Source organism: Miscanthus floridulus, chromosome 10 (genome assembly GCF_019320115.1).
Source record: "Miscanthus floridulus cultivar M001 chromosome 10, ASM1932011v1, whole genome shotgun sequence".
Lineage (NCBI taxonomy): Eukaryota > Viridiplantae > Streptophyta > Magnoliopsida > Poales > Poaceae > Miscanthus > Miscanthus floridulus.
In genome coordinates, this window is record NC_089589.1 from 148,299 (window position 1) to 161,166 (window position 12,868).

Sequence of the window (12,868 nt, forward strand, 5' to 3'; positions counted from 1 at the left end):
GACTTGAACTTCTTTGAAAACCAGATCCCTTCTTCTCAGATTATACCATCACCTCTGTCAGACGAACCTAGTTTCACAATGACGACTGGATCTCATAGCTATGCTTCGGATTCAAGAGGGATGGGGATGAAGAAGAAGAGCAAGGACCAAGGGCGTCTTATAGTGGCGAACGGAGATGGGGCGCAACGCACCGGAAGTGGAGACGGCATGGATGGGATACATTATCGGTTCACGCTGTGGGGATAAAGTCGGCCATGGCGCTCTCCCTGTGCAAGCGAGCGGAGGGGGAAATAAAGGAGAGGAGAGAGGGTTCGCTCGACGAGGGAGGCGTGCGGGCGACCGTGTCCCCAAAAGAAGAAAGAAGGGAGGGGGTCCGGTACGGGGACGAGGGCGAGGATCAAGAGCGGACCAGAGGCCGAGAAAAGGAGAAGCGCACAATGCACGAGGACGACGAGTGCAGCACGATGTCGCGCCCATGCGAGGACAGGGTGCTAATGGGCCCGACACCGACGGTGTCCACGAAGCACGCAGTGATAGCGACCCAGCGTGCGTAGCATGGTCGAGCTGAGCATAGTGCTTGGGACTTGACATCCACTCAGGCTTTTCTAAGCACTCCCTACTACCCAAGGCTAACTTTTTCCAGGTGTTCTTCTTTCATTCTCTTCCTTGTCCACAATATGCGCCAACCTTTATATGAAGTGAGATCGCAACATACATGCTTCCTCCGAAACCACCTCCTCTTGTTTACTTTGAGAGAACACTATTTCATCAACCCGTTGTGGATTTCCCGTTCAAACACCCGAATATTTGTATCAAAAGTGGTATGGCGGTATAACTTGGTAAAGGTACTTGGTCAACAACCTCGATATCAGCGCGTGCCGAGCAGCGTCACCATGTGGCAGCTGTTCCACAGGGGCCCTCGGTTTCGTCATGGCTCCATAAGCTATTAACCAGGCAACTACTACCAACTTACACGCAATGAAGACGGTGGGGTCATAGACCATAGAATCAGAGGAGTATTGCAAGGGAAGATTGAAACAACAAGGGCTCCTTTCGCGACAAGGGACACGGACTTCAGATCCAACAACGGATCTGATTTAAAGAGATTCAAGTGTTGTCGACAGATTATTGTCGGCAGTCCTCCGAGGGGTATCCCACAAAGGTAGATTGATCGGTAGAGGAGCGCGAGATCAAGAACAAGAAGGCAACAGAGACACACGAGTTAGACAGGTTCAGGCCATTAGTATGACGTAATACCCTACTCCTGTGGTCTGTTGGTTTGTATTAGCTATCGTATGATATGCCGTGATTTTAGAGGGGGTCCCTGCCCGCCTTATATAGTCCGGGAGGTAGGGTTACAAGTCGGTTAGATCTAAGACATAACCAGAAAGTAATAACTGATTACAGGAATCTTGGGATCATACATATCCTAACAGATCTCGTAGTATCTTCAGGATATCTTCCCGATGTCTTGCGGAAGGCGCTGAGCAGAGTCGTGCCTTGCAAGGCTTCTTCTTGTGGGCTGGGCCACCCCTACGGGCGCAGCCCATGTGGTCTACCATGGGTATTCGGGGTCGTACCCCCCCACAGCTAGTCCCCGAGCACCTTGTACCCATTGTGCAACGCTGCCTTGAGCTTGTCTGAGTAGTTGCGAATGATGCCGAGCAGTCAAGCTCATGGTCCAACCACCATGCTTAACTACCGAGCAGCGTGAACCGTCGCCGAGCAGTGTGAACCGTTACAGAGCAACACGACCTATCGCCGAGCAGCGTGAACCGTCGCCGAGCAGTGTGACCTGTCGCCGAGCAGCGTGACCCAAGTATGGCTTGCCATAAGGGTGTAAGGAGCTCAAGTACATAATCGAAAATTTCTCCGCAGTGAACCAAGTGTGCCCACTTAGAGTCCGAACAAAATTGTAGGAGTCAATCTTCCTCTATAGGCATGCAGTCTTCGAGGAAAAATCCCGTACACTCACCACGAGGTGAAGTGTGCCCACTTAGTCCCCGAGCCTAACAGCAGATGATGTAGTCTTATGGTGCTAGGATCAGAAACTAGAAGAAAAGCAGAAAACCAGCCGAGCAGGCAGCCAGTCCCCGGGCGTGGCCCAAAAAGAAACACAACACATTCACTGCAAGGTAAAGTGTGCCCACTTAGTCCCTGAGCCTGATAGTAGATGACGCAGTCACGTGGTGCCAGGGTCAGAAACAGAAAAACAACCTAAAACCAATGGAAAAGACCACCAGTCCCCGAGCTGCAGGCGGAGTTATAGGAGTAATCCAACCGTGGAGGAAAAATAGGAGTAACAGCTAGACAGTGTCAGTTACTGAGCCTCAATAAATGGTGGAGAAGTCGGCGATATTTAGGCGAGGAGCAACTGAAGGCAGCGATAAATGAGCGCCGTGGGCTGCGGTTTGCGCGGAAGCCCATGTAATGGCCCATTTGGCGCATCGGAGAAATCGCAGCGGCGCAGATCGTGGGAACGGTTTCCCAAAAACCCTTGAGTTATAAAGGTGGGGAAAGTGCGTTGTAACAGTACCACCGCCCACCTTTGCCACTTCACCATTTCATCTTCCATCTCAGCCACCACACCTATAGATTCATAGCCACAAATGCTGCCGACGCCAGACCGTATCTAGATCTAAGCGATGGCGCAGAAGAGGAGACCCACGAACCTGAAGAAAACAAGCCCAAAGAAAGCGGGAAGCGAAGCCAGCCATGACGAAGAATGGATGCCGTCGTGCACCGGAGAAGCGGAGCTCGAAAGAATGGTGACGACGGGCGTGCTTCCTAACCGCGTCACCGGCGGATGGCGTCCAGCCATTGGTGAGCCCTTTCCAATGCCTAACACTGATGAAGTTGTAGTCTTTGAAGATTATTTTTGGCGTGTATTGGGGTTCCCTGTTCATCATTTCTTGCGAGATCTATTGGTATTTTGGTCGATCAGTCTGTGCAATCTCCACCCCAACACTATACTACATATCTCGATCTTTATTCACTTCTGTGAGGCATTTCTTGGGATTCTGCCGCACTTCAACCTCTTTAGACATTTATTTTGGTTAAAGAAGAAAGGCGACAGCGGCTCCAAGGTGGTCGGCGGCGTATATCTGTAGCTCTAGGACAGAATGGCCAGCGATTATATTAGCGTACCACTAAACACTTCCTTGAAAGGGTGGAATGCCAAGTGGTTTTACATGAAACAGAACCACCCGGCCGTCCGCTGCGACGTCCACCATACCCCGGAGAACCAAAGAAGCTGGTCGAAGAGACCAAGGAGTGTCGATATGGAGCAAGTGAAGGAGCTCCTTGACTTGATTCAAAGGGTGGAGTTGAGAGGTGAACTTGTGGCAGCAAGCTTCATAGTAAGTCGTGTCCAGCCTTGCAAGGAAAGGGCCTACCCTGCTTTTGACTATAAGGGCGATGACGATGGAACCCGGGAGAGACCTGAACGGCTGTCAAGGAAAGAAGTAATATGCCACGCCACAGAACTGTTCACCTCTAGCGCCTCATTTAGCTGGCCGAAAGAAACGAAGACCTTCAACTGTACTAACTCGCCTCCTCAGGTAACAATCTTGCCCTGCATTTTTCAATTGTCGATTCGCCAAGCAAGGAACTGACTTACTTATGCAAAGATCCATTCGCAGGACAGAGCAGTATATTTTTCTGATGTGCCGAGAGCTGAATGGCCGCCATCGGTGGAAGCCCGACCAACAGAACACCCTGAAGAAAGTTCTGTCGGTATCTCATCAGAATCCAGAGATTCGGATGTTGATCATACGGCGCGTCCCCCCCCCCCGTTATCAGAGAAATCTCGGGGAAAGCGGGCAGCGGCAGACGAGCCGGCCCGGAAGAAGAGGAAGACGGCGACGACCGTTCCCCACAAACCGGGCGGTATATCACTAGGCGGCGACCAGACTAGCTGTCCGTGGAGGGCCGTGGTGATGGAGTGGTCTGACGACGATGACAATACAGTTCCTCCTCCCCCAAGCGTGCAAACAACTTCACGTAGAACACGCATGGAGGAGCGACCAAGGGGAAGCGACGAAGTCCCCGAGCAGCAAGCGACGGGAGTCCCCGAGCATTAGACGGGGCTAAACCCGATGGTATAGGCGGAGCAAACACCAGAACAACAAGCGGAGCAGAGGCCAACTGTAGAGGAGGACAGACCTCCACCCGATGCTACGGAGGTCGACCCCACAGCCGCACCCGAGGGCTCGAACAGACCTCGCCGATTCAAAAAAGCACACCGACAGACCAAACGGTAAGTAACCTCGCATTATTATTGTTTTGCTATTTGATCTCTATTTTTTGGGCGATTAACCAAATGTTCTGACGCAGCACAAGGCACATGGAGGATCCGAAGTCACCCACCCAGACTGATAAGCAGTCTCAAGCTGATCCCGAGGCAGAGGTAGCGCCTGCCGCCCCCGTGTCAGGGTCCCCCAGTGCTCGGCGATCGGCGGAACAAACAACAACACTGTAGGTGGAACTGGAGACGGTGAGGGACCGACATCAGTAGAGGCCGGCTCGGCAACAATGCCCGAAGCAACGTCGGATAGCGTCAGACCCTCAGGAGCTGAACTGTAGTTGCCAGCGGGGCAGCAGAGTCTAGGTCGGCGAGACCAGGGGTATTCGAGGAGCTAACGGTGCCCCCTGAGTGGTCGCAAGTCATGCTCGGACCCACTGTCCGGCCATAGAGCCCCCCTACAGTGAGTCCTACTGCTGTAGAAGAGGAGGACGAGATCGAGAAGATCGTTCGTGATGAGCCTCGAACCCAATCCGTCTGGATCCTTCGCAAGCGCGGTGATGAAGTGGTAGTTATCGAGGAAGAGGACACCCCTAGAGAAATGAGGAGGCTGAAATCTGCCCTCGGCGGAGTAGTAAAACAAATCGAGGTTGATACTGAATCCTGAAAATTCTTTGTTGTCATTGTTTGTTTCCTTCTGTCATTGTCATTGTGCATTTCCAGGGGATAACTCGAACTGCCGAGCACCATTACCAGTTGATTAAGAGGATGGAGCCCCTCATTGAGGAGAACAAAAAACTCAAGGAGGCGATGAACCTTTTAGAGAAGAATATTCAAAGGGCCTAGCGCGAGCGAGACCTTGCCGAGTCCAACACGCGGGACCTAGAATACCAGAAGGGGGTCCTATCTAGACAACTGGCGACTGCGAAAGAACAACTTCAGAGCAAGTCTGAGCAGCTGATCATTGCCTCTACACAACTTAAAGATGCTTTCGAGCAATTGGAAAATCTACAAAAAGTCTCTGAGGAGAAGAGAGGTACGTTCGATCCACAAAAATGCCTCACATAGTTGGATACGATTACTTTTGTTGATGAATGACGCATTTGTAGAACAAGACATGGAGCTCGGTCAACTGCGCCAGGCCCTCGAGCAACTTCGGGAGGAGAAAACAAAGGAGACAGAGCGAGCGAACAAACTGACCAAGGAGCTGGATGGTGAGTACCCCATGGTTGGGTTTTCTACTGAGGTTAATGTCTTCCCTGATGGAACTTCAAAATACATGCAAACTACCATCGGAGGGTCAAGGCACAATTCGATGTGTTGGAGCAAGACGCCCGTACCCAGAGGAACAAATTTGACGGCGTAGTTATCAGAATAAAACCAGTGCTCAACTGCATCGAACCGGAAACTGCTCCTCATCTCGATGGCAGGCCACCTCACCCGGATATTATCATCGAAAGATGCAAGATGGCGTGGGAAAGCTTTAAGAGCTTCAACCGTGACGCTGTTGTTTCTACCGCTACCCACGCCCTTGCTGTTGTCCGATCCCACTATCCAGCCACTGACCTGGAGGCAATAGGGGGCAGGTACGCCGAAGGGCTGAGCGAAGCGGAGACCCAGTGGCTTGAAGATGAGGTGGAGGACGTGGCGAAAAAGTTGGCCGGCGATATATACCTATTCAGAGAGAATGATGGTAGTGGCGAAGCATAATGATCTCCTCGGTAGACATCATCTGTAATAGCTTGGTAGTATGGTTAGAAAGCGCGAAAGCGCAAGAAACAAATACTTATCAAATATTTGTCATTAGGTGCTTGTATATGCAATATATACAGTTTGCTTATAATTCGGCGAAATAATCTTCGAAGTTTCAAACCAGACGCGGTTATGCATAGTTCAACTAACATCCGACCAGTGGGTCTACTGCTGGTCCCTATGGCCTTGGCCAGCCCATAGTCCATAACGTCGAGCACAGAGCCCATGCACGTGTAGGAGTAACGGACATGACCCAGGAACCGCAGCCGACCACCCATGACGTAGAGCGCAGAGCCCGTGGCACATGTAGGAAAAAATTGGTGGCTGAGTCTTTTCCATAGAAAATAGAGCTGAACGTGTTTTGGTCGGCAGTTGTTAAACAAACTCAGAGATAAAGGCAACACAAGCGGCGCCCGAGCAATGTATTCTATGTTGAACTCTCGGCCTTAGCTGACCCATAATCCATAACGTCGAGCGCGGAGCCCGTAGACATGTAGGAAAAATAGGTGTGACCAAAGGACCGTAGCCGACCACCCATAACGTAGAGCGCGGAGCCCGTAGTACATGTAGGGAGAAATCGAAGACTGGGTCTTCTCCGAAGAGAACAAAAGAAAAAATGTTACTCTCCGATCAAAGAATGTTTTCGCTATATGGAAAACATGCTCTGCGATTTGTCGATTTGGAGAAAATGTTGTCGGGGTTTTGGAGAAATCGTGTTCGGTGTTTTGGAGAAATCGTGTTCAGCGTTTTGGAGAAATCATTCGGCGTTTTGGAGAAATTGTTCGGCGTTTTCGAAAAATCGTTCGGTGTTTTGGAGAAATCCGTTCGGCGTTTTGGAGATCGTTATGGAGTATTGTAATGCTCGGTGACCGTACGCGGAGATCAAAAGTTAAAGGGGAAAAAATGGAGACAAATTATGGAGACCAAAACTTTATTCATCATGGAATGGAGAGTACATATCTGGAGCATTTCAAGGGTAGAAACGTATAAGGTGCTTGATGTGCCATGAGTTTGGAACATCAATCCCATCTAAGTTACATAAGCGATAAGATCCTGGTCGGGTGACCTCTTTGACGACGTAGGGCCCTTACCAAGGGGAAGAAAGCTTGTGCAACCCTTCGGTCCTTTGTTTTCTGCGGAGAACGAGGTCGCCGACAGTGAATGAATGACCTTTTACGTTGCAGTTATAGTACCTTCGCAGAACTTATAGATACTTGGCTGTGCAGACACAGGTGATCAGGCGTTCTTTCTCGGCCCGGTCAATGTCCTCTGTCCGAACAGCCGCGGCTTGCTCTTCAACATAATTTTCCACCCTGGGTGCTAGGAAGGCAACATCTGCTGGTAGTATGGCCTCTGAGCCATAGACCAAAAAATATGGAGACACACCGGTACTACGACTAGCTTGAGTGCATAGTCCCCAGACCACAGCCGGTAGTTCTTTAAGCCATCTGCCCGGATGCTTTTCTTCTTTCTGATATAGCCTCTTTTTTAGGGCATCAAGGATCATACCATTAGCCCGCTCAACCTGGCCATTAGCTCTAGGATGAGCAACGGAAACATATTTAATGGAGATGCACCGGTCTTCACAGAAGTCCCAAAAATGATGGCTGGTAAACGTGGTTCCGAGGTCGGTGATAATGCTATTCGGGAGACCAAACCTGTGTATGATATCTTCAAAGAGGTCGACTGCTTTCTTTGCAGTAGCTGAAACGAGCGGTTTGTACTCGATCCACTTGGAGAACTTATCAATGGCGACGTATACATACCGGAAACCTCCTGGCGCTGGCTTGAAAGGCCCAATCATGTCTAGTCCCTAGCATGCGAAAGGCCAAGAAGCTGGGATGGTCTGCAGTTCCTGTGCCAGTACGTGTATTTGCTTGGCGAAGAACTGACATCCTTCATAGCACCGGATGAGGTCTTCTACGTCGGAGATGGCCGTGGGCTAGTAGAAGCCAGCTCAAAAAGCTTTACCAACCAAGTTTCTTGAGGCCGCGCGATTGCCATAGGAACCAGAATGAATTTCGTGAAGCAACTTCACTCCTTCGTCTTGAGGGATGCACTTCTGCAATATCCCTTCCTTGGCACTCTTCCTCATCAAGTTACCGTCTACCAACGCGTAGTGCTTACTTCGGTAGATTAGTCATTCAGTGTCGGTCTTGTCGGCGGGTACTTTAGAGTTGGTGAGGTACTTGATGAACTGCTCCCTCCAATCGGCGACCGACGAAGGCACCGCAAGTACCAACTACTCGGCAGGGGAACCTCCTCAACTTCCTTTTCTTCTTTAATGCATGGCACCAGGAGATCTTGCACAAAAACCCCTGGGGGAATCGGGACACGAGACGAACCTATTTTTGAGAGGTGGTCGGCTGGTTGATTTTGATCTCGTACCACGTGGTGGTACTCGATACCGTAGAACTTCCCTTCAAGCTTCCTGATTTCGGCGCAGTATGCGTCCATCTTCTCACTAGAATAGGACCAGTCTTTGTTGAGCTGGTTGATAACCAGCGTGGAGTCCCCGTAGACCATAAGTCATTTGAAGCCGAGCTCGATAGCTATTCGTAGACCATGGAGACATGCTTCGTATTCCATGGCGTTGTTGGAGGCCAGAAACTGTATCTGGAGGACATAGCAGAGCTTATCTTTGGTCGGCGTAATGAATAGAATGCCCGTGCTGGCACCACTGATGTTAAGGGCGCCGTCAAAATACATCACCCAGTGTTCAGGGCAAGTGGCGGCAATGGGTTCTTGGATCTCGGTCCACTCAACGACAAAATCAGCAAACGCCTGTGACTTAATGGTAGGTCTGCTTTTGAATTCAATGGAGTAAGTGCCAAGCTCAATAGCCCACTTAATGATGCGGCCATTGGCCTCTTTGTTGTGAAGAATGTCCCCCAGAGGGAACTCAGTAACCACATCGATCTTGTAATACTCGAAGTAGTGTCGGAGCTTTCGTGATGTAATCAGAATTGCGTATAACAGCTTCTGTACCTGAGGGTAGCGAGTTTTGGGCTCATTAAGCACCTCGTTGATGAAGTATACCAGGCATTGCACCTTGTAGGCGTGCCTGGACTCTTCGTTTTCGATGACAATAGCCGTGCTGACGACGCGAGAAGTGGCAGCGATGTAGATCAGCAGAGTTTCATCTAGCCGTGGCGCTGTCATGATCGGAGGTTTTGTTAAGAACAACTTGAGCTGCTCAAAAGCTGAGTCTACCTCCTCCGACCAAGAAAAGTGCTCGGAGGCCTTGTGGAGCTTAAAGAAAGGTAGTCCTTTTTCGCCGAGGCGTGATATGAAGCGGCTTAAAGCAGCCATGCAACCTGTAAGCTTTTGTATATCCTTGACACATGTTGGCCGTTTCATATTGGTGATGGCGGAGACCTTGTCAGGATTAGGCTCGATGCCTCAAGCACTGATGATGTAGCCCAGCAGTATACCGGATGGAACTCCAAAGATGCACTTTGAAGGGTTCAGCTTCCATCGGTACTTGTTCAGATTGGTGAAGGTTTCTTCGTGGTCGGCGATAAGGTTGTCGGCTGTCTTGGTTTTGATGACCACATCATCGATGTATGATTTGACGTTGCGGGCGATTTGCTGGTCGAGGCACATCTGAATGGCCCTTTGATAGGTAGCCCCAGCGTTCTTGAGTCCGAAGGACATAGTTTTGTAGCAGTATGCTCCGAAAGGTGTAATGAACGATGTCTTTATCTGGTCTTCTTCCTTGAGGGAGATATGATGATAGCTGGAGTAACAGTCAAGAAAAGAGAGTAGTTCGTAGCCGGTGGTAGAGTCTACAACCTCGTCTATCTGAGGCAAGCCGAAGGGGTCTTTAGGGCAGTGTTTGTTAAGATCAGTATAATCAACACACATTCTCCATTCTTTATTCTTTTTTCGAACAAGAACAGGGTTTGCTAACCAATCTGGATGATACACTTCTTTTATGAACCCAGCAGCTAAGAGCCATTTTATTTCTACCCTAATAGCCTCCTTCTTGTCTAGCGTGAATCGGTGAAGTTTCTGCTTGATCGGTTTAGCGGTCGGCGAGACATTCAAGGAGTGCTCGGTCTTCTCCCATGGTACCCCCGACATGTCTGCAGGTTTCCAAGCAAACACATCGGTGTTGGCACGTAGGAAGGAGACGAGCGCACTTTCCTATTTGGGGTCAAGGTGAGCCCCAATCTTCACGGTCTTGGAAGCATCATGAGATGTACATGCACATCACACCACAAGATGGCTCATCCTCTACCAAGAAGAAAGACAAGGACTTAGCATTCAAAGCTAGCCAAGAGAAGGGCAAAGCAAGATTTGAGTATGAGAGTTCAAGTGATGATGAAGTTGATGATGCAAGTCTTGCTCTCATGGCGAAAAGAACTGCCAAGATGCTAAAGAAGCTCAACAAGAGTGGCATCAAGTTCGATGGCAAGAAGAAGAAGTTCTTCACAAGCTCTAGAAGGAAGCCAATCTCGGAGATGGATTGCTACAATTGTGGAGAACTTGGTCATCTAGCACACCAATACACCAAGCCCAAGAAAGACAAGTTCAAGAACAAGTACAAGGGCAAGAAAGATGACTCAAGTAATGAAGAAGAAGATGAGAAGAAGAAAAACAAGCCATACAAGAAGAGAGATGGCAAGAAGAAGGACTTCCACAAGAAGAAGAAAAGTGGAAAGGCATACATCATCGGTGATTGGCTCACGGACATTGATTCATCTAGTTGCTCATCCGATGATGATAGTGACAATGAGAAGGTGGCTGCCATTGTTATTGACTCTTCATCATCTTCACCGCCACCACCGCCATCATCCTCTACACCTATGCCTTATGGCCAAGGGTGATCGCAAGGTATCAAATGATGATAGTAGTGGTGATGAACATGCTAGCAATGATGATAGCGATAGTGATGATGATGAATATGAATCACCTTCTTATGATGATCTTGTTAAATTGCTAAATTAATACACTAAGATCATTAGAAAAAGTAGAGCTAAGAATGAAAAGCTAGAAGCTAAAAATGATTCACTTTTAGCAAAATGTGATATAACGGAAAAGGCTAGTGTTGAGCTTAGAGAAGCAAATGATGCTATATCATCCAAACTCAAGGAGCTCAAATCTTCTAAGAAAGAGCTTAAAGATAAACATGATAAACTTGAGAGGATACACAATGAGCTCATCACTAGCCACAACAAGCTAAAAGAAGAATATACAACTCTAAAGATCAATCATTATAATCTTGTTATTGCTCAAGAATTCTTATCCAATGAGCCACATGATGCTACTAACGATGTTGTTAAGATTGATATAGCTACATCATGTGATGATTTGATCATTGAGAGCATTGAGCAAAGTTCTAGTAGCAAGGGCAAGCAAGTGGTTGAGGCCGATGATTATGATGAGTTTGTCAAGCTCAAGAATGACAATGAAAAGCTCAAGAAAGATCTTGAAGTGCTCACAACCACCAAGTCTATAGTGCTAGAAACTCTTGTTCATGATGATGGTTTGATCCTTGAGAATGAAAAGCTCAAAGAAGAGAACAAGAAGCTCAAGGAAGAGAAAAACAATGATGCTCTCAAGGAAGAGAACAATAAGCTCAAGTTGGAGAAAGAGCACCTCAAGGTTGGATTGAGCAAGTTCACAAGAGGCAAGCATCTTCAAAGTGAGCTACTTATGAACACTGTCATGAAGATGGATAGAAGTGGTATTGGGTACTTGGCAAACAAAGAGAAGAAGGCTCAAGCTCAACAACAACAAAGGCCAAAGACAAAGAAGTGTTTTGAGTGTGGACAAGAAGGTCACTTTGCCCATGAGTGCAAAACTCCACCACCACAACCCTTGCACAAGCATGCTAGACCTTTTGCCTTCAATACTCATTACATGCTTAGAAAGGATTCTAGTGGAAAGGTGAAAGTCATGTTCTTAGGACCTCCAAATAAGAATAGGCCTAAGAAAATTTGGGTTGCAAAGTCACTTGTTGAGAAGGTAAAGGGCCCTCAACAAGTTTGGGTTCCTAAAGCTTGATCTCTTGTGTGTAGGTGAACTACAAGACTGGTGAAAGTCATTGGGTTATTGATAGTGGTTGCACACAACATATGACCGGTGATCCTCGTATGTTCACCTCACTAGATGAAGAAGTAGATGGATAAGAAAGAATCACATTTGGAGATAATTCAAAGGGCAAGGTTAAAGGATTGGGCAAAGTGGCAATATCAAATGACCATTCTATCTCAAATGTGCTATATGTTGCTTCATTGAGCTTCAACTTGCTATCCGTTGGACAATTGTGTGATCTTGGCTTCCAATGCTTGTTTACCGAGAAGGAAGTTGTTGTATCCAAGAAGGATGATGATCAAGTGATATTCAAAGGATTTAGATACAACAACTTATATCTAGTGGACTTCACCTCCGAAGATGCTAACTTGAAGACTTGCCTATTCACCAAAACAACACTTGGGTAGCTATGGCATAGAAGACTTGCTCATGTTGGGATGAGCTCACTCAAGAAGCTAATAAAGAATGATTTGATGAGAGGGTTGAAGGATGTGAAGTTTGAGAAGGACAAGCTATGTAGTGCATGTCAAGCCAACAAGCAAGTTGCAAATACTCATCCAAAAAAAGCTTTCATGTCAACCACAAGAGTGCTAGAACTCCTTCACATGGACTTATTTAGACCAACAACATACAAGAGTTTGGGAAAAAATCTTTATTGTCTTGTGATTGTTGATGACTATTCAAGGTATACATGGGTATTCTTCCTTCAGGATAAATCCGAAGTTGCATCTTGCTTCAAGAAGTTTGCCACGAGAGCACAAAATGAATTTGAAGTGAAGCTCAAGAAGATTAGAAGTGACAATGGGAAGGAATTTGACAACACAAACATCG

General features: G+C 47.9%; 1 protein-coding gene across 1 annotated transcript; it reads right to left on the bottom strand.

The window, feature by feature from the left end:
• Positions 1 to 8,524: 8,524 nt before the first annotated feature.
• On the bottom strand, positions 8,525 to 9,157 carry LOC136487292 (uncharacterized). Its single transcript, XM_066484434.1, has one exon. It carries the CDS (start codon positions 9,155 to 9,157, stop codon positions 8,525 to 8,527), a length of 633 nt encoding a protein of 210 aa, XP_066340531.1.
• Positions 9,158 to 12,868: the final 3,711 nt, after the last annotated feature.

Bases quoted from the DNA above. Each gene is read 5' to 3' on its own strand.
- LOC136487292 (XM_066484434.1), bottom strand. From the start codon at position 9,157: ATGACAGCGCCACGGCTAGATGAAACTCTGCTGATCTACATCGCTGCC.